Raw genomic sequence first — 21,431 nt, 5'->3', positions numbered from 1 at the left:
TTCCTTTAGTACGCGGCTCTTTGACAGAACTATGTAGGGCTCGTAGTTCTTCTCTAATCATGACCCTAATGTCTTCCGATTTAACGGAGGCTTCTTCCCGTAGGGTAGAGTCAATACACGGTTTACAAAGCCTCTTTTTATGACTATCTGGAAGGGGCTGGAGACATAACGCACACTGTCTGTGTTTCGTTTTTTCCGTCCTTTTGGCCTAGGGTGTGAGGGAGAGGGAACAATAATCAGCCTAAATAGGGTAGATATACACTCACCCAGTGAAGCTGTGTGAAGGTACCGGCTGATGAGGAGGAGACTGAGGCACGGGTTGAGGAATGGCACGATCCGACTTGCTCTTCCTAGAAGATCCGCTCTGCTTAGAGCGGCTGGTGCTGGTATGGCTGCGTGGAGTGGATGCGGTGGCTTCTAACGAAGACATCACAGCGTCCGGCGCAGAATCCATAGTGGACGCCGGAGCGTTATCGCCGGCGTCCTTTCATATGGGGGCCGCCATCTTCTTCCGGTTGTACCCGGAAGCGCTAGTCACTTCCGGGTCGCGGCCATACTGTATGGGCCTGCGCTGCCGCCGGTGTCAGCGCAGGCGCTGTCCTCCTCCTCCATCACCCCGGAAGTTTACCTGTACTTCCGGGGGAATACACTGGGGCTCCATGCTGCATATGCGTCCGCCGAGGACGGCGCGACGCTAACCTCACCACAGCGTTGCTCCCGCAGACGAAAAACCGGCTGGAATCCCGTGAGCCAGCAACCACCGTCCTGGCCTCACGGCGTCTGCCAGCAGAGGGGGGAAACCGAAGCAGGACCCCCGACGCTGCTTCCAGCTCTGGAGCCCTTGCCGTCCCCTAAGGTAAACCGCGCAAGCGGCATCCAGGCTGGGCATCCTCTTCTCTCCATGGATTCCCGTAGGAACAGGAAACCAAACTGTGGGAGCGAGGGGGACCGCCCCTTTTATCTCTCCATAGGGTTTCCTGTTCCTAGGGGCGGATCCCCTCTCTCAGTGGGTGCTGTCGTGGCGAAGAGAAAAAATAGCATGAACAATTAATGCAAGAAAGCAGACCTTATAGTATAAGCCTATATCGGCCAAGTTTTATGGGCATGCAAATATATATATATATATATATATATATATATATATATATATATATGTGTATATATATATATGTATATATATATATATGTATATATGTGTGTGTATGTATGTATGTGTGTGTGTGTGTGTGTGTGTGTGTGTGTGTGTGTGTGTGTGTGTGTGTGTGTGTGTGTGTGTGTGTGTGTGTGTGTGTGTGTGTGTATGTATGTATGTACTGGGGAATGCTAGGTAATTGCTTGCCGGGCATAAAAGAATTCAGGGAGCCCCACTGTTTTCCTATCGTAGAGGTAAAAATATTAAAGACCATGTAGTAAAGTCTGACATTGGTCCTTTAAAAAATATGTGTCAGACCACGATTACTGGGGTAAGCCAGAAGGGTTGCTTCCCATGCTTGTCATGCGTGAATTGTGCACACATGCTAAAGGGTCCTACATTTAAACAACCGGACACTAACAAAATATATACAATTAGACAATTTTTAACGTGCAATTCTGACCATGTAATTTACCTGTTAGAATGTCCTTGCAAACTATGGTACGTGGGGGAGACGACGTGTGAGTTGAAAGTGCGCATTAACAATCACCGACACTCAATTAGAAAAAAGCGACGACCTCCCGGTCTCGAAACACTTTACGGAATTGGGACATGTGGAGAAGGATCTCAAATTTAGAATAATTGATAAGGTCCCCATACAGAGGAGAGGAGGGGATAGAGTATCCCTTTTAAAAAAAACAAGAACTGAGATGGATTTATGAACTGAACACCCTAAAACCAAAAGGACTCAATGTGGAATTTAAAATCTACCCTAACATGTATTAGCCCTGTGAAGGTATGCCTAAGAATCAGATGTATATGGGCTCTTAGTTTGATTATTGGAGTGAGATATAGAAATGTAATTTCTGTGTCCTTACCCTAATTTTTATTGCCATTTTATATTATTCTAGAGATATCCTCACGTTTTCCAAGATTACGCAATTCCCAGCTTGACGGCAGACGGAGCATAACCACATGGAGGATATTACTTATAATTTGTTTTTTATTGCTTTGTTCTCTTTTGTTGCATAATATTTGTTATTTTTTTCTTGACTATGTCATCACTGTCTGCCATTAGCTATGTCTTAGCTACTCAATAAAGTAAATGCATTATAAAACATAGTGGAGTTTAAGCCTTCTATATATATATAATACATGGACATATGGCAGTGTATCATCACTTATATGAATCCTCCGGCGATGATGATATGGCCTTGAAGGGCCGTGGATCTAGTTAGAGGGACATTGGCAAGCGGAGACAGCCTGAAAAAGGTGCCGTCCGTTATGCCAGGGTGTAAATTCAAGTTACTAAGCCATGTAATGTCTATTGTGAGAAAATATAACGCAATACATCAATGATAAAAGAATTTCAATATTATTGTGGGTACCGCTGTGTATATACAGGCTACTCATAGATAGTATGCACTAGGAAACAGTTAGCCACATCCAAGATGGCGCCGCGGCACGGACAGAAAGCCGAGTGCGCATGCGCAGGGAGGAGTTTACTGCAAGTGGATTTGGATTGGCTGGCAGGCTATGGCAGAGTGTGATGACGTGTGACATGCGCAGTAGGGAGTATAGAACGCCGATAATACCAAACAGCGTCCTCCATGTGGTCTGCTCTGTGGGCGTCAGGGTAAGGAAATAGGATGATTATAAATATAAATAACATGCGATTTGCATACAGTATGAAAGAACTAATGGGAAAATGTATAAACTCTATAAAAAAAGAAAAAACTGTGAGGATATAAAACTATATTAACACGTTAGCACAATGCACTTTAATGAACGCACGAACAATATTTATGCGCACATTGTAATAATTTTCTATAAAGTAGATATGATGTATAAGTAATTATGCAAATGATTGTAGATTATGCCTATAAAATCACAGTTGTTGGTACCACTCACTGCTTGAAAAAGGCTCAGTGTGAGCCGAAACGTCGCACAGAGATGTGGGCTGAATAAATCCTACCTTTTTTTCACCCTGAAAGAACTTGGAGTGCTGCCTTCTTTTGAGATATTATATATATATATATATATATATATATATATATATATATATATATATATATATATATATATATATATATATATACACGCTAGTCACTATTAGTCTATACAAGACACGAGTTTGTATGCGCTCGCTTTTGCATACGAATACGTTTTTCGCGGTGGGGCGCATTTTTGGAAGCGTCAAAAATCAGTCAAATATGCGCAGGCATGCAGATGAGTGCGTTAAAAAAAGTATTACTGCCTATGGGAACGCATGCGTACGATGCGTTTGCGTACTTCGGACTGTGCATGTCCAGGAACTGTTTTAAGACACGCCCTCCTGGAAATACCAAACGCATGCGCATAAAAAGCGCAAATGCAAATAAATACGCATGCAAACGCTGCGTTGTTTTTGCAGTAATGCGTAAGCTGATGCAGATAAATGCTGCAATAGAATGCGTTTTTGCATGTGTTTATGGTTGCGGATTATACGCTGCGCAGATAGAGGCAAATGTGAAACTAGCTCAAGTTTATGAGAGGCACGTTCTCTCCTAGTTCCAGCTCTCATAGACTTACCATAAATTCTGAAATGATTTGCAACTCGACAAGCAAACACTGGAGTGATCTGGCAGCTCACAGCTAGAGTTGAGCGAATCTTTCAAAATTCAGTTCAGATTACAATAGCCAGCGAATATTGTTTTTACAATATTTGCAGAACACAGCCGAACGTCATGGGAGTCAATGGGAATATAAATGCGCAAATATGTTCGGAAACTATCGTCAAACGTAAGTTCGGCACAAACAGGGTACCAATGTGCGAACTTGGCAATCGTTTCCGAACATATTCGCTCAACTCTAGTCACAGCCTGCATAACACTGGAGCAACAGGGATAATAGATGAAGAGGGCAGGTGGTGAGTATAATACTAAGGGCAGGGAATTTAGATTTTTTTTATCTGTGATAAATTCCTTTCAGATTACACTCCTTGATGGAGAGAAGCTGAAGACAAAATAAGGCAGAACTTGACCTTTAACCCCTTTACCACCAAGGGTGGTTTGCACGTTAATGACCGGGTCAATTTTTACAATTCTGCCCACTGTCCCTTTATGAGGTAATAACTCCGGAACATGGATCTTGGCAATTTTGAGATCCACCCAACCACTAACCATGAGTGGAGAAAAAGTTTTGGTGTTATTTGTATTCTCTGAAAAAAAGGCCAAGAAAGCAAAAATTCTGCCGGGGTATGTAAACTTTTGAGCACAACTGTATGTGGTATTGCCACATTCAGTAGAAATTGTGGGACACATTTTGGTGCCATTTTTAACCACTTCTTGTGTGAAAATGTAAAATCTGAAGTCAAAACAAAATTACCGTATGAAGTTGAAATATAGTTATTTTTTTCTTCACTGCCCAGTGGTATAAAACTCTGTGAGACACACATGGTGTCAATATGATCATTGCACCCCTAGATGAATTCATTGAGAGGTGTATTTGTAAAACGAGGTAACTTATTTGGAGTTCTGCTGTTCTGGCCCCTCATGGGTTCTCCCAGTGGGTTATGGAACCTGCAAACCATAACGGTAAAATCTGCTTTCTGAGCTTTGCACTGTGCCTGAAAAGTATTTTCTGATTACATATAGGGTACTTGCGCACTCAGGAAAAAATGGACCTCAGTTTAGTGTTAAAAAAAAATCCTATTAGCTCTTTGAAAAATTAAAACTAAGGGCTAAAAACATTTTTTGTGGGGGAAATGTGGTTTTTTTTTTTTAATTAAATTATTATTTTCACGGCTCAGTTATAATCTTCTGTGAAGCACCTGAGGGTTTACTGTGCTCACCACACATCTAGATCAGTTCCCTGAGGTTTCTAGTTTCCAAAATGGTGTCACTTGTGTTTTCTTTTTCACTGTTTAGGCACATCAGAGACAACATGGTGGCCGCCAATTGTTCCAGCAAATTTTGCATTCAAACAGTAAAATGGGGCTCGTTCCCTTCCAAGCTCTGCTGTGTGCCCAAACAGTGGTTTTCTGCCTCACATGGAGTATTGGCATGGTCAGGAAAAATTACACAACTAATTTTGGGTACCAGTTTTTCCTGTTACCCTTGTTAAAATAAAAAAAATAGGATCTAAAGTAAATTGTTAGTGGGAAAAAAAGATAAATGTTAATTTTTTTCCCCACATTCCAAAAATTCCTTTGAAGCACTTGAAGGGTTAATAAACTTCTTGAATGTGGTTTTGAGCACCTTGAGGGTGCAGTTTTTAGAATGGTGTCACTTTTGCTGTATTTTGTCATACAGATCCCTCAAAATTACTTCGAATGTGATGTGGTCCCTATGAAAATTGGTTTTGTAAATTGTTGTAAAAATGAGAAATCGCTGGTCAACTTTTAACCCTTATAACTCCCTAAAAAAAAAAATGTAGTTCCAAAATTGTGCTAATGTAAAGTAGCAACACGGAGCAACATGTGGGAAATGTTATTTATTAACTATTTTGTTTGACATATCTGTGATTTAAGGGCATAAATAAATAAAAGTTTAAAAATTGCTAAATTTAAAAAAAAAATGTTTTCCCCTCAAATTCATATAGAAGAAATGTTACCACTATTATGAAGTACAATATGTCACCGAAAAAACAATCTCAGAATCACAAGGGTCCATTGAAGCGTTCCAGAGTTATAATCACATAAAGTCACATTGGTCAGAATTGTAAAAATTTGCTTGATCATTAACGTGCAAACCATCTTTGAGGATAAAGGTGCTTTTTTCACAAAAAATTTACTTTAGGCCCATTTTTTTTTTATTTTCACAAGGGCAACCGGAAAAATTGGACCATAAAATTTGTTGTGCAACTTCTACTGAGCATACAGATACCCCATATGTGAGAGAAAACTACAGTTTTGGTGCACGGCAGGGCTCGGAAAGGAAGAAGCTCCATTTGACTTTTGAATGCTAAATTTTCTGGAACAATAAACAGACACCATGTCGTGTTTAGCGAGCCTCTGATGTGCCTAAACAGTGAAAATCCCCCGCAAGTGACATCATTTTGGAAACCAGATCCAGATGTGTGGCAAGCACATTGAGCCCTCAGGTGCTTCACAGAAATTTATAACGTTGATATGTGAAAATAAATTAATAAAAATCAAATTTCCCCTTACAAAAAAATATTACTTTAGCCCCATTTTTTTATCCTAACATGGGTAACAGGAGAAATTAATTCCTCCTGAGTACGCTGATACCCCATATGTGGGGGAATGTAACGTCTGAAACACAGTGCAAAGCTCAGAAGGGAAGAAGCGCCATATTAGAGTTCAGATTTTGCTGGAATGGTTTGAGGGTGGCATGTCACATTGTCAGAGACCCGGAGGTGCCAGAAAATCAGAAACCCCCTATGTGTGAACTCTTTTTACAAACTACACTCCCCAATGAATTCATCTAGGGGTGCAGTGATCATATTGACACCACATGTGCCTCACAGAATTTTATACCACTGAGTGGTGAAGAATTAATAGATTACATTTTTACAACTAAAATATTTTAGCCCCAATTATTAATTTTTCTAAGGAATTTTTTTTTTTTTAAACAACAAACTGAGGTCAATTTTTTCTCTGAGTGTCCTACATGTAATCGGGAAATATTTTTCAGGCACAGTGCCAAGCTCACAAGGGAAGGAGTGCCATACTACAGTGAACATTTTACAGGTATGGTTTGCGGGTGCCATGACCAACTGGGAAATCCCCTGAGTTGCCAGAACAGCAGAACCCCAAATTAGTGACCCCATTTTACAAACTACACCTCTCAACGAATTCATCTAGGGATGCAGTGATCATATTGACACCAAAAGGTGTGTTAGAGAATTTTATACCACTGGGCAGTGAAGAAAAAATAATTACATTTTTACCACCAAAATTTTGTTTTAACCCCAGATTTTACATTATCACACAAGAAGTGGGTAAAAATGGCACCAAAATTTGTCCCACAATTTCTACAGAACTTGGCAATACCCCATATGTGGCTGTTCAGTACTGCTTAGCCATACAGCGAGACTCGGGAGGGATTGAGCGCTATTTGCCTCCTGGAGCACAGATTTTCCTAGAACAGTTTGCGGACTCCATATACAAAGCCCCCTAATTGCTAGAAGAGCAAAAATCCCCCTCAAGTGACCTCATTTTGGAAATTATACCCCTTTAGGAATTTATCTATAGGTGTAGTGTCGATTTTCACTCCATGGGTATTTTCCAGAAACAAGCAGCAATAAATGTTGCAGAGTGAAAATTGCAAACTGCGATAGTAGTGACCAGTACATTATGCCCAACTGTTGCTTCTGGAGGCATGGACCCGTAAGTTAGGTGGGCTCTCAGCGCTTCAGAAATGCCAAACATGTGGACGCTATATGTGGATTAGGCACACTGGGGCTCAGAAGGGAGAACGGGCGTTTGGATTTGCGAGTGCAGAATGTGCTGAATTTCTTTTGAGGGGTGAGGAGCCATTTCACTTTTCCAGAGCCTTTGTACTACATTTAACGTGGAAGCCCCCTATATTTCCGTTAACAGATGACAAACCTGGGTGGGAACTTACTATTTTGTGGATTGAGTTGAAGCTTTTATTTGGAACATTTACAGAATGTTTTGGATCACATTTATTCGGCGCTCTACGCTGAGCACTTACTTTGAGGTTTCCATCTAAATCTCCAAGTGACATGATTCAGATGAAACCCCCCATTCAATATAATGAGGCAGCAGAGTTACACTGGACTCCGTTTGGTCTCTGTTCAGAGGTGTCTTTTACAAAAGTGCACAAAACTGTGGCTGACAGCACTTTTATGCAATCCTAAAAAGACGGACACCGCCGGATCACAGGTCCTATGGTGCCCACGGTGCCTCCATCTGCCTCATTATAGGGAATCTTCCAACGGGGGGGCCCATCTGAATCACGTATTTATTTCAGAGATTTACAATGAAACCCCGGTGTAAGCGCTCAGCATAGAGTGCAGGAAAAATGTGAACCGAGCCTTACTGCGATCTTTGTGAGACAGCAGAATGAACAAAACAGCATGTGAAGTATTGGTTTCATTTATTTTTTACGTCGTTCCTCGTGCGGTATAAGGCAACTTTATTCTTCGGGTGCGATTACAGCAATACCATCTTTATATCGGGTTTTTATGTTTAGCAGCTGTCACACACTAAAAATACCTTTTATTGCAAAAACTATTTTGAGAGCTATAATTTTTCCATATTTTGGCCCACAGAGTCATATGAGGGCTTGTTTTATGTGGGAGGCAAAATAAACAAAAACCAGCAATTCAGGATTTTCTTGTTGTTGTTTTTTTACGGGTTACCGTATTTTTCGGGCCATAAGACGCACTTTTTTTCCTCCAAATTTGGGAGGAAAGTTTGGGGTGCGTCTTATGGTCCAAATGTAACATGTAGGAAGGGGGCAGCGATGGAGTGGGATCGCACTTGCAGGAGACAGGAAAATGTCGCTGCTGCAGTACTCCAGCACTGGGGAAACCACGTGGTCCCGATGCTTAAAGTTTAGGAATATTCAGTAGCCACTTCCCCGCCCACCTGTCAGTGCCGAGCGGGGAGCAGCAAATGAGCATTCCTTCTCTTAAACAGCAGACTCACATAGTTTCCCCAGCGCCGGATTCCTGCAGCGGCTGGGGAGATTGTGTGTCCGGTGGAGGAGGAGGCAGGAGCCAGAGGAGAGATCGCCGCACACCTGCTCTGCTGAGTGCGCCGGTATAGGACCTGTGGTGAGGTCATGAAGAAGGCGGGCTGGAGCATCACATGACAGCACAGAGCCCTCCGTCTTCATGTCGTCATCACAGGACCTTCAGACACGGCACTAGAATCTGCTAGCTTCCTCTTATGACCTGTGGAGAGGCAACAAGAGGGAGGGCTCTGTGCGGTCATGGGATGCTCCAGCTCTTTACCTCACCACAGCATGGCTGTCTGTCTGCAGGACCTGTACAAGTAAGAATTAATTAAAAGGATAGTCATTACAACACAAAGCACTCTGCTACACCTGTGGTGAACTATAACTCCCAGCATACCATAGGATCTGTAGGACATGCTGGGAGTTATAGTTCTCCCAATGGGATCTTAAAGCAGCACTCCAATGTTATTTTTCAGTGCTGGAGTGGTGCTTTATATAAGCCCTGTGCCTGCATTCTTATTCTCACCCTCCCTTCATATAGTACTTTACAGACACCACACTGGTCTCGCAGCACCATCTTCTGCCCCTAGCTTCCAACATACTATTATATATAATATCACATATAATAGTATGTTATTTATCTTATTAAGTATTTTAACAATTTTTTGCTTCAAATATTTTTTTCCATATTTTCCACCTCTAAAACCTGAGTGCGTCTTATAGTCCGAAAAATGCAGTATGTTCCGCGTGTTGTAAAATTGATAAGGCAGTTTTATTCTGTGTGTCAGTACGATTATTGCGATACCATACTCATTTTTTTTTTATGTTTTGGCACGCTAACACACTATTTTAAAGAAAAAATTATTTTTGCATTGCTTTATTCTGAGAGCTGTGACCTTTATTATGCTAATGGAGCTGTATGGTGGCTTGTTTTTTGCGGGACAAGATGACGTTTTCAGTGGTACCATGTTTATTTACATTTGTCTTTTTTATTGCGTTTTATTCCACTTTTTGTTCATCGGGATGATAATAAAGCATTGTTCTTTGCCTTTGTTTATAGTGTTCACTAAAGAGGTTAACTAGTAGGACAGTTTCATAGGTTCCGACGTTCTGGACGCGGTGATACCAAATGTATGCATTGTATTGTGTATGTATGTATATATGATTTATTTTGTTTTGTTTTTTTTTTTACAATTTTTAATAACTTTTTTACTTTGTCCAACTATGGGACTTTCATTTTTTGCAGGCTGATCACTTGTATAGATTTGGATGTAGGAGCATCCCTATGTTATGCAAACTGTCAGCGCTGCACTGTCACAGTTGCTGATCATGATGTGAGCATGATCAAGCAACTTTACTAGCTCTGGTAACTCGGGACGACGTCATGACGACATTGGATCACCATGGCAATGATCGGGGGTCTCCAATCCAAGGGCAGGGGGGCTGTCTCCCTTCTGCCTGCTCCCAAAATGCGGCGATCTAGTTTGATTGCAGCATTTAGGGGGTTAAAGTGCCAGGTTTCAGCTGTCAGAATTAGCCGACACCTGGCAGCGATCGCATGTGCACAACCTTTGTGTGCGCGAAATCGCTGGGACGTATCCATTCGTCCCAAGTCAATAAGGCCTAGGTCACAATGACAAGTGGATACGTTTCAGTTGGGAAAGGGGTTAAATATGTACAATGATCATGAAGTATAGAGATTTATTCAAGCCAATCTGCTTCAATTACTTAAAGAAAACGAAATACAAGCCAACATTAAGATTGCTTTCTAAATATCTTCTCCTTTGTCCCCATTTATTGCCATTTTGCAACCAAAAGTTAAGGTATGCTAATCTCCCCTTCAGCAAAGTGCTGCTGCCGATTTATTTATCCGCTACCTCAAAATGCAAATCATCAGCTTTTTTTTTTTTTTCCTCTCTACAAGACTGCTTGTTTCCAGACCTGCAGAAAGTTTTGCAGACTTGTGTTTTGGGCAAGTTTACCTTCTGATTATTTTTATAATTTTTCCAATGTTATTTGTAATCAGCACGAGCAACGTTAAGCAACATACAAGTAGTATAACGTGCTAGAAGTAGAAGACAATTTCCTAAGAAAAAAAAAAATAGCAGGTCACACAAATTTACCTACTATCCGAACAATCTTCAAGTAGCTTTTTTTTTTTTATGTTATTGGAACTAAAGCGGCAGTCATAGAAAAATTAACCCTTTAAAAAAGAAGCTGAAGTGGATAAAGAATAAATTTAAATAAATGGCCATCCTTGCGATGTTTTGAACGCTGGGGCTGTCATATTCCCACAATGGGAGCGGTGACAAGCATTGGGATATCCTTCACATTGTCCACTTACCCCAATAGGTCTCTTGGCGACAACAAGTGCCCATTTTCCAGCTTATTTCCCTAAACTTTTTTAGCGTGAAGTGAACTCCTAGGTGCAAACAACCTTCCGTGCGCTCATAACCTCTGCTGGGTGCTAGTTTCGTGGTCACCCATGTACTAGGATAGCGTGTATTCAGTAAATGCCAAAGTTCTCCTATTCCTTTCAATGAGTAGTGTGCCAGGCATTGTCTCCCTCCAGTGGCGCTGCAAGGAAATCCGCATTTCACTGGAGTCTGTTGATGCCCACGATGGCAAGGTGTGCATAGTCCAAGCTACCTTTTAATGCCGCTATGTGATAATGTAGTAGAGCGGTAGTGAAGCAGCATCAATTACCAATGAAAAGAACACAGACATACAAACCTGGGATCCTTCCAGATTGAACGTCTGGGCATTGTAGCACAGCAACATGACATCCTTTTCTAGATCACTTACACTTCTGTACTTATGGTTACGAATCCTTTCCTATAGATTCAGAAAGAAAAGATCCACATTACACTCACGGTTTTATCCAAGTCACTTTTTACATTCAGTACAGGTAGATAAAATTGTAAGCCCTGACTTATAAATTCATTAAATGGAATCTGTCACCCCAAAAACGGCCTATAAACTGCGGCCACTGGCATCAGGGGCTTATCTACAGCATTCTGTAATGCTGTAGATAAGCCTCCGAAGTATCTTAAAAGATGAGAAAAACAGGTTAGATTATCCTCACCTGGGCGGGAGGTCCGGTCCAATGGGTGTCGCAGTCTGAGTCCGGCGCCTCCTATCTTCATACGTTGACGTCGTCTTCTTGCTGCGGCTCCAGCACAGGCGTACTTTGTCCTGTTGAGGGCAGCGTAAAGTACTGCAGTGCGCAGGTGCTGGGCCTCTCTGACCTTTCCAGGAGCCTGCGCACTGCAGTACTTTGCTCTGCCCTAAACAGGACAAAGTATGCCTGTGCAGGAGCAAGAAGACAAGAAGAGGACGTCATCGTAAGAAGATGGGAGGCCCCGGACCGGAACTGCGACGCCAATCGGATCGGACCGCCCCTGGATGAATATAAACTAACTTGTTTTTCTTATCTTTCAGGTTACATCGGGGGCTTATCTACAGCATTACAGAATGTTGTAGATAAGCCCCTGATGTCGGTGGCCACAGTATGTAGGGCCAAAATTAGGTGACAGATTGCCTTTAACACAAACCATGTTTAATAAAGGGGTTGTCCAGGTTTGAGGACAATTTTTTTTCTTACTTAAATGCATGTAAGTAGGGCTCAAAATCATTTTTGCGATTAGGCTGCAGAATGAGGTCTAGGGACATAATTTTGCAGCACTTCCTATTATACAGCTATGACAGGCTCTGCTCCTGTAGCTTTCCTCACAGACTGCACAGATCTCCAGTCCATACGATGGCTGCTGGTGGAGGAGCATGTGACCAGACCTGTCCAGCAGCCTTGTCCAATGGAAATCCTCACATGAGAAAATGGCGTTTCTCCTGGTGGAGACTGCTGGACAGGTCTGGTCACATGCTCCTCCACCAGCAGCCATTGTATGGACTGGAGATCTGTGCGGTCTGAGAGGAAGGCTGCCGTAACAGGAGCAGAGCCTGTCATAGCTGTATAATAGTAAGTGCTGCAAAATTATGTCCTCTAGACATCTGATAAAAGAAAGAAAATGTGGCCGACCCAGTTACCTCATTCTGCAGTCAGCAGATACGGAGGTTATAAAAGTCAAAACAGTGTAAAATTTTTAATGTATCTCAATTGTAAAAAAAAAAATATTTTAGCGATCAAAAGATGGTCGGTTTGGGCTGGAGACGGCAGCTGGTAAGTATGTTACTAGGGACAGGTAACATGCATTAGTGGAACCACTCCAGCGATGAGAGGAAAAAAAAACAAACCATCCCCACCAGAGTGGTGCCTTAGGCCATGTTCACACGCTGCGGTTTTTACCGCGGAACCGCCGCGATTTTGATGCTGCGGGTCCGCAGCAGTTTCCATAGCGTTTACATTAACATGTAAACCCTATGGAAACCGCAAACCGCAGTGCACATGCTGCGGGAAAAACCGCGCAGAAACGCAGCGGTTTACAACCCGCAGCATGTCACTTCTTTGTGCAGAATCGCTGCGATTCTGCACCCATAGGAATGCATTGAACCGCTTACTTCCCGCATGGGGCTGTGCCCACGTTGCGGGAAGTAAGCGGATAATGTGCGGGTGGTACCCGGGGTGGAGGAGAGGAGACTCTCCTCCAGGCCCTGGGAACCATAAATAGTGTAAAAAAAAGAATTAAAATAAAAAATGAAGCTATACTCACCTCTCAGCGCTGCCCGCGGCGTCCGGTCTCAGTTGCTGTGCCGAACAGGACCTGTGGTGACGTCGCGGTCACATGACCGTGATGACGCCGCGGTCACATGACCGTGACGTCACGAAGGTCCTTGTCGGCACAGCCGCTTGCAGCGCCGGGGAGATCGCGACGTCAGAGGGTGAGTATAGCCAATTTTTATTATTTTTTACATTACTATTGATGCTGCATATTGCTGCATATGCAGCATCAATAGTACAGCAGTAATCCCGCAGCGGAAACCGCGGAACAAACCGCGATAAATCTGCAGGGATAACCACAGCGGTTTTGCCCTGCAGATTTTCAATTCCGCTGCGGGATTAACCCGCAGAGGAACCCGCAGCGTGTGAACATGGCCTTAATGATTGGCTGCAGCACTGTTGATGCGACTTCAGCCGAGCAGACAATGACAGACACCGCAAACAGCAGTGAAATGTCAGCAGCGGGCTCAGAAAGGGCGAGAAAAGTGCAGTTTGCTTCTATTAAATTAATCTGCGACCAGAACAGGGGGTTTCCAAAACCAGAAAATCACTATTTATACACCCGGGCCATTGACTCCTTCCCTATAGTTTTCTGGAAATGTACATCTCATTCATATCTGTTATGAACTGCACGTTTCAAGAATCTTTGACAAATAAGCAACACGGTTACAGCATCCAGGCGTCAAACACTTGTAATGATTACAAATAGTTATTTAATGCTATTTTAGAAGTCTTGTTCATGACTCGACAACCCAATCCCAGTCAGTAGTTACCCCCTTATAAAATAATAGCTATACTCTCCTCCGATGTCAGCACAGTACCAGCGGTGTTGTCACTGTCTCTCCCAGGGCTTGCGTGACATTATGTCACGTGAGCCCTGCAGACAGTCATGTAACCCCAGACCACTAGAACAATGTCGGCACTGAAGTATAGCAGTTATTATACTCTGATAATGTTCTCCCCAAGTAGCGGACAACCCTTTTAATGATTTTGCCTGAACAGCTTGCCAATGTAGGGCAGTTCCCGCCTTTACTTCCATGTAGCAGACTGATATTTTTCAAAGCTTGCCACGTCTCCCCAATAAACAAGGGATATACACACCCATGTAGAAGTAAAGCAACTAGTACTGCACGCTATGTGCAGAGTGATTGTGTAAATTAGTTTGATAAGTCACAAAAATACCCATCTAGCTGCTTTAGAGAACAGTGCGGATGTTTTACCTTAATTTTTTTGAAGTCAACTGGTTTGCGGATTAATTCATAGTATTCTGGTAACTCTTTTCTAGAAGGAAGTTGTATAAAAACCTCACTTAGCTGCCGTCCAGAGCTATACAAAAAGAAAAAAAAACACAATTTGAAAGAAATTAAGAAAAAATCTTTAACAAATTAAAAACGAACCATGCACCTTTATAGATTATCTGTGCCAAATGTGCTTAAATAAATCATCAGGTGACATCTGGGACAATATAAAAAGGCACAAATCATAGACTACAATGTGCTGAATACACCTATTACAGATATTAATTCTTCGTAAAATCATAGCATCAACTATTGTGACCAAAGAGGTTGTTCTGCAGGTGATGCCACCTAGTGGAGAAAACTATACACCCAATATATTTATCTTCTATTGTCTGATATAGGACACAAAGACATTCTACTGGACATTTCATTTGTTGCCCATGATTGTCAATCACCATACTAACATGCATACTGACATTTCCTGGGTTGTGTGTGTCTATGACCAGTCATTGCCTGCTAGAAAAAAGAATGTTCAAATGTGCACATGATGCTGTCCATTCACTCAGCAATAAATATAAGCCTTGCTGTGCTCACAGCGCGCACACTACTGCTACTACTGTTTCCAGGCAACAAGCGATGCCTGCCGCAGCGAGGGAAGACTGCACAATGAACGGGCGGTGCTCAGAAGGCTTTGTGTCGGGCACACTCACTAGAGCCCCTGGAGAAGCTGTAACAGGGGAGGGGAGAGAAGCATTGGCACGAGTGGTCAGCGCATACGGCCACTATTCCTATAGCGGCAGAGCATGTCACCGGAATGTGTCACTTCTGCACAGAGCTAGGCTCTGCAGAGACATGTGCCTGATGCCCCTGCCGCAGGAACAATAGACTTGGCTAGCGGCACTGCAACCTGTCCGATCAGGACACATCCAACACTACAGGACAGTGGAAGGCGCCCTGCTGATAGCAAGGGTTCTGGCACCATGTGCTAATGGTAGTTTCCGTTGGGTGCCGTTTCACCATTTTTTAGCGTTTTCATGGCTTTAAAAAAATAAAAATAAATTTAAAAAAAATCCATACAATAGCGTTTTTTCAGGCAAAACGCTAACCACGATGTCCAGCCATCTTTTCACCCTTCCCATTGACCTGTGTGCTAAAGTATGGAGCATCTTTAAAGTTGTAAACTTCTTAAGAATGGTCAGCTCACTTTTAACCATTTGGGTTCTCCGGAAATCTGAAGATGTTAGAAGACTGAACATATGAAGAGAGTAGAATGTATATGTACACTATTGTCCAAGTTTTCTAGCCCTTTTTCCAGGCAGGTTTCAGACTTAACCAGTCTAAACAAAAATCACGTTATGTTAACATAATCCAAATGCATATTCTCACAGACATTTGGCAAATAATTATGGTGATCCTAACTGACCTAAAACTGGAAAGGTTTATTTTGATTTCATGTCAGATATTGAGAAAGACATGCATGTGTGTATTTTTATATAGTGTATGTAAACTTCTGGTTTTAACAATATAATGCTGCTTCACTGTGGGTATGGTGTTCTTTTGGTGATGCACAGTGTTGGCTTTGCAGTACATATACAGTGGCTTGTGAAAATATTCCTCCCCCTTGCATTTTTTTTCTCTTTTGCTACTTCACAACCTGGAATTTCACTTTTTTTTAGGTTTTGCAACATTTAATGTAAAGAACATGCCTACAACTAAGAACATTTGGTTTTCTTTATATTGGGGATCAAACAACAAATACAGTAGGACAAAATAACTGAATACTTCAGTGTGCATAACTACCTAACTACCCACCTACAGTCAGTACTTTGTAGAGCCTTCTTTTGCGGCAATTACAGCTGCAAGTCGCTTAGCATTAATCTATAGGAGCTTTCTACATTTTGCCACTGGGATTTTTGCCGATTCTTTAACCCCTTTACCCCCAAGGGTTGTTTGCACATTAATGACCGGGCCAATTTTTACAATTCTGACCACTGTCCCTTTATGAGGTTATAACTCTGGAACGCTTCAACGGATCCTGGTGATTCTGACACTGTTTTCTCGTGACATATTGTACTTCATTATAGTGGTAACATTTCTTTGATATTACCTGCGTTTATTTGTGGAAAAAAACGGAAATTTGGCGAAAATTTCGCAATTTTCCAACTTTGAATTTTTATACAATTAAATCACAGAGATATGTCACACAAAATACTTAATAAGTAACAATTCCCACATGTCTACTTTACATCAGCACAATTTTGGAACCAAATTTTTTTGTTTATTAGGGAGATAAGGGTTAAAAGTTGACCAGCAATTTCTCATTTTTACAACACCATTTTTTTTTTTTAGGGACTACATCTCATGTTTAAATAAAAATGAACATTTAACGTTTTTACACAAAAAATTTACTTCAGCTCCAATTTGTTCTATTTTACAAAGGGTAACAGGAGAAAATGGACCCCAAAGTTGTTGTACAATTTGTCCTGAGTACGCCGATACCCCATATGTGGGGGTAAAACCACTGTTTGGGCGCATGGCAGAGCTCGGAAGCGAAGGAGCGCCGTTTGACTTTTCAATACAAAATTGACTGGAATTCAGGTGGGACGCCATGTTGTGTTTGGAGAGCCCCTGATGTGCCTAAACATTGAAACCCCTCACAAGTGACAACATTTTGGAAAGTAGACCCCCTAAGGAACTTATCTAGATGTGTGGTGAGCACTTTGACCCACCAAGTGCTTCACAGAAGTTTATAATGCAGAGCCGTGAAAATAAAAATTATATTTTTCCCCCCACAAAAATTATTTTTTAGCCCCCAGTTTTGTATTTTCCCAAGGGTAACAGGAGAAATTGGACCCCAAAAGTTGTTGTTGCATTTGTCCTGAGTACGCTGATACCCCATATGTGGGGGGAACCACCGTTTGGGTGCATGGGAGAGCTCGAAAGGGAAAGAGCGCCATTTGGAATGCAGACTTAGATGGAATGGTCTGCAGGCGTCACGTTGCATTTGCAGAGCCCCTGATGTACCCAAACAGTACAACCCCCCCACAAGTGACCCCATATTGGAAACTAGACCTCCCGAGGAACTTATCTCGATGTGTTGTGAGAACTTTGAACCCCCAAGTGTTTCACTACAGTTTATAACGCAGAGCCGTGAAAATAAAAAAATCCTTTTTTTTTCCCACAAAAATTATTTTTTGGCCCCCAGTTTTGTATTTTTTTCAAGGGAAACAGTGTAAATTGAACCCCAAAAGTTGTTGTCCAAGTTGTCTTGAGTACGCGGATACCCAATATGTGGGGGGAACCACCTTTTGGGCGCATGGCAGAGCTCGGAAGGGAAAGAGCGCCATTTGGAATGCAGACTTAGATGGATTGGTCTGCAGGCGTCACGTTGCATTTGCAGAGCCCCTAATGTACCTAAACCGTAGAAACCTCCCACAAGTGACCCCATATTAGAAACTAGACCCCCCCAAGGAACTTATCTAGATGTGTTGTGAGAACTTTGAACCCCCAAGTGTTTCATTACAGTTTATAACGCAGAGCCGTGAAAATAAAAAATCCTTTTTTTTTTTTCCACAAAAATTATTTTTTAGCCCCCAGTTTTGTATTTTCCCAAGGGTAACAGGAGAAATTGGACCCCAAAAGTTGTCCAATGTGTCCTGAGTACGCTGATACCCCATATGTTGGGGTAAACCCCTGCTTGTGCGCACGGGAGAGCTCGGAACGGAAGGAGCACTGTTTTACTTTTTCAATGCAGAATTGGCTGGAATTGAGATCGGACGCAATGTCGCATTTGGAGAGCCCCTGATGTGCCTAAACAGTGGAAACCCCCCAATTATAACTGAAACCCTAATCCAAACACACCCCTAACCCTAATCTCAACTGTAACCCTAACCACACCCCTAACCCTAATCCCAACCCTATTCCCAACTGTAAATGTAATCCTAACCCTAACTTTAGCCCCAACCCTAACTTTAGCCCCAACCCTAACCGTAGTCCTAACCCTAGCCCCAACCCTAACCCTAGCCCCAACCCTAGCCCTAACCCTAACGGGAAAATGGAAATAAATACATTTTTTTAATTTTTAAATTTTTTGTAACTAAGGGGGTGATGAAGGGGGGGGGGGGGGGGGGTGTTTGATTTACTATTTATAGCGGGTTTTCTAGTGGATTTTTATGATTGGCAGCCGTCACACACTAAAAGACGCTTTTTATTGCAAAAAATGTTTTTTGCGTTACCACATTTTGAGTGCTATAAGTTTTCCATATTTTGGTCCACAGAGTCATGTGAGGTCTTGTTTTTTGCGGGACGAGTTGACGTTTTTATTGGTATCATTTTCGGGCACGTGACATTTTTTGATCGCTTTCAGCGATATCTCATTTATATCATTTTTTTAATGTTTTGGTGCTTTTATACGATAAAAAATATTTTATAGAAAAAAATAATTATTTTTGCATCGCTTTATTCTGAGGACTATAACTTTTTTATTTTTCCGCTGATGATGCTGTATGGCAGCTCGTTTTTTGCGGGACAAGATGAGGTTTTCAGCGGTACCATGGTTATTTATATCCGTCTTTTTGATCGCATGTTATTCCACTTTTTGTTTGGCGGTATGATAATAAAGAGTTGTTTTTTGCCTCTTTTTTCTTACGGTGTTCACTGAAGGGGTTAACTAGTGGGACAGTTTTATAGGTCGGGTCGTTACGGACGCGGCGATACTAAATATGTGTACTTTTATGGTTTTTTATTTTTATTTAGCTAAAGGAATGTATTTATTGGAACAATATTTTTTTATTATTATTATTTAGGATTTTTTTTTTTTTTTTACACATGTCATTTTTTTTTTTTTTTTTTACATTTTTACTTTGCCCCGGGGGGGGGGGGGGCATCACAGTAAAGGGACAGATCGCCGATCTCTGACACTTTTCTGTGCACGGTGTCAGATCGGCGATCACACAGCACAGCAGGGAGGCTTCCCGGCGCCTGCTCTGAGCAGGCGCTGTGAAGCCACCTCCCTGCAGGACCCGGATGCAGCCCCGTGGCCATTTTGGATCCGGGGACTGCAGGGAGCAGACGCTCGGTACTAGTGAGCACATCGCCTTGTACCGATTGTCTCAGGGAAGCACGCAGGGAGCCCACTCCCTGCGCGATGCTTCCCTGCACCGCCGGAACACTGCGATCATGTTTGATCGCAATGTGCCGGGGGTTAATGTGCCGGGGGCGGTCCGTGACCGCTCCTGGCACATAGTGCCGGATGTCAGCTGCGATAGTCAGCTGACACCCGGCCGCGATCGGCCGCGCTCCCCCCGTGAGCGCGGCCGATCGCGCTGGACGTACTATTCCGTCCTTGGGAAGTAGGGCCCACCCCACATGGACGGAGTAGTACGTCCAATGACAGAAAGGGGTTAAAGGCAAAACAGTTCCACCTCCTTCAAGTTAGATGGTTTCCTCGGGTGAACAGCAATCTTCAAGTCTGACCCCAAATTCTTAACTGGATTAAAGTCTGGGCTTTGACTAGGCCATTCCAAAACATTTACACGTTTTGCCTTTAACCACTCAAGTGTTGCTTTAGCAGTATGCTTTGGGTCATTGTCTTGTTGGATGATGAACATCCGTCCCAGTCTCAAATCACTGACAAAAATAGGTTTTGGGCAAGAATATCCCTGTGTTTTACACCATCCATGTTCCCCTCGACTCAGACCATTTTCCCTATCGCTGCTGTCAAAAAACATCCCCACGCTGACGCTGCCACCAGTTTTCACTGTGAGGATGGTGTTCTTGGAGTGATGAGTAGAATTGAGCGAATTTTTCAATATTCGGTTCGGATTACGATCGCCGGCAAATATGCGTTTTGCCTATTCGCCAAATGCCATTGGAGTCAATGGGATTAGAGATGAGCAAATATGTGCAGAAACGATCGTCAAACAATTTCGGCACAAACAGGGTACCACTATGGCACGAATATGGCAAATTCAAATTCGGCAATCATTTCCGAACATATTCGCTTATCTCTACTGATGAGCTGTGCTTGTTTAATGGCAGACCTAGCTGTTACCTTGGTGGCTAAAAAGTTCAATTTTGGTCTCATATGACCACAACACCTTCCTTTTTTACATTTGGGGAGTCTCCCACATCTTTTGGCAAACTCAAAACGAGCCTTACAATTGTGTGAGCAAGTAAAGGTTTTTTTTCTACCCACTCTTCCATAAAGGCCACCTCTATGGAGTGTAAGGCATATATTGGTCATATGGACAGAAAATCCAGTCTCTACAGCTCCTTCAGGGTTACCTTTGGTCTCTGTGCTGCCTCTCTGATTAATGCCCTCCTTGCCTAGGCTAGTTTTGTTGGGCGGCCCTCTCTTGGCTGCTTTATTGTGGAACAATTTTCTTTCCATTTGATGGTGCCCCGGGGGATCATTAGAGAATGGGATTTGTTTGTTTTTTTAGTAACCCAACCCTGACTTGTACTTAACAACTTTGTCCTTGACTTGTTTGGAGATCTCCTTGGTCTTCAGTGTTGTTTGGTTAGTGGTGCTTCTTGCTTAATGGTGTTGCAGCCTCTGTGGCTTTTCAGAAAAGGTGTGTATATACTGACAGACCATGATACATTTAGATTGCACACAGGTGAACTTCCTATCACCGAGCATGTGACTTACAAAGGTAATTGCTTGCACTAGAAGAAAACTGTCCAATCCGCAGGCACCATGTTATAGAGCTGGGGAAGTTGAGCAGACTGATATA

At 42.5% G+C, this 21,431-nt stretch overlaps 1 protein-coding gene across 12 annotated transcripts in view; it reads right to left on the bottom strand.

Moving 5' to 3' along the window:
- The window catches only part of SMARCA2 (SWI/SNF related BAF chromatin remodeling complex subunit ATPase 2), a 403,813-nt gene that overhangs the window by 17,733 nt on the left and 364,649 nt on the right, over positions 1–21,431 (bottom strand). For all 12 annotated transcript variants that reach the window (XM_077249116.1, XM_077249118.1, XM_077249115.1 and 9 more), the window contains 2 exons: positions 14,677–14,782; positions 11,515–11,616 (listed from right to left, as the gene is read on the bottom strand). In XM_077249116.1, the coding sequence (XP_077105231.1) occupies positions 11,515–11,616; positions 14,677–14,782 (208 nt within the window). The remainder of the gene's footprint in view (positions 1–11,514; positions 11,617–14,676; positions 14,783–21,431) is intronic.

The sequence above is a fragment of the Ranitomeya variabilis genome, chromosome 1 (assembly GCF_051348905.1).
Source record: "Ranitomeya variabilis isolate aRanVar5 chromosome 1, aRanVar5.hap1, whole genome shotgun sequence".
NCBI classification, from domain to species: domain Eukaryota; kingdom Metazoa; phylum Chordata; class Amphibia; order Anura; family Dendrobatidae; genus Ranitomeya; species Ranitomeya variabilis.
Note: the sequence above shows the minus strand (reverse complement) of the source record. Positions and strands in the feature narration are given on the sequence as shown.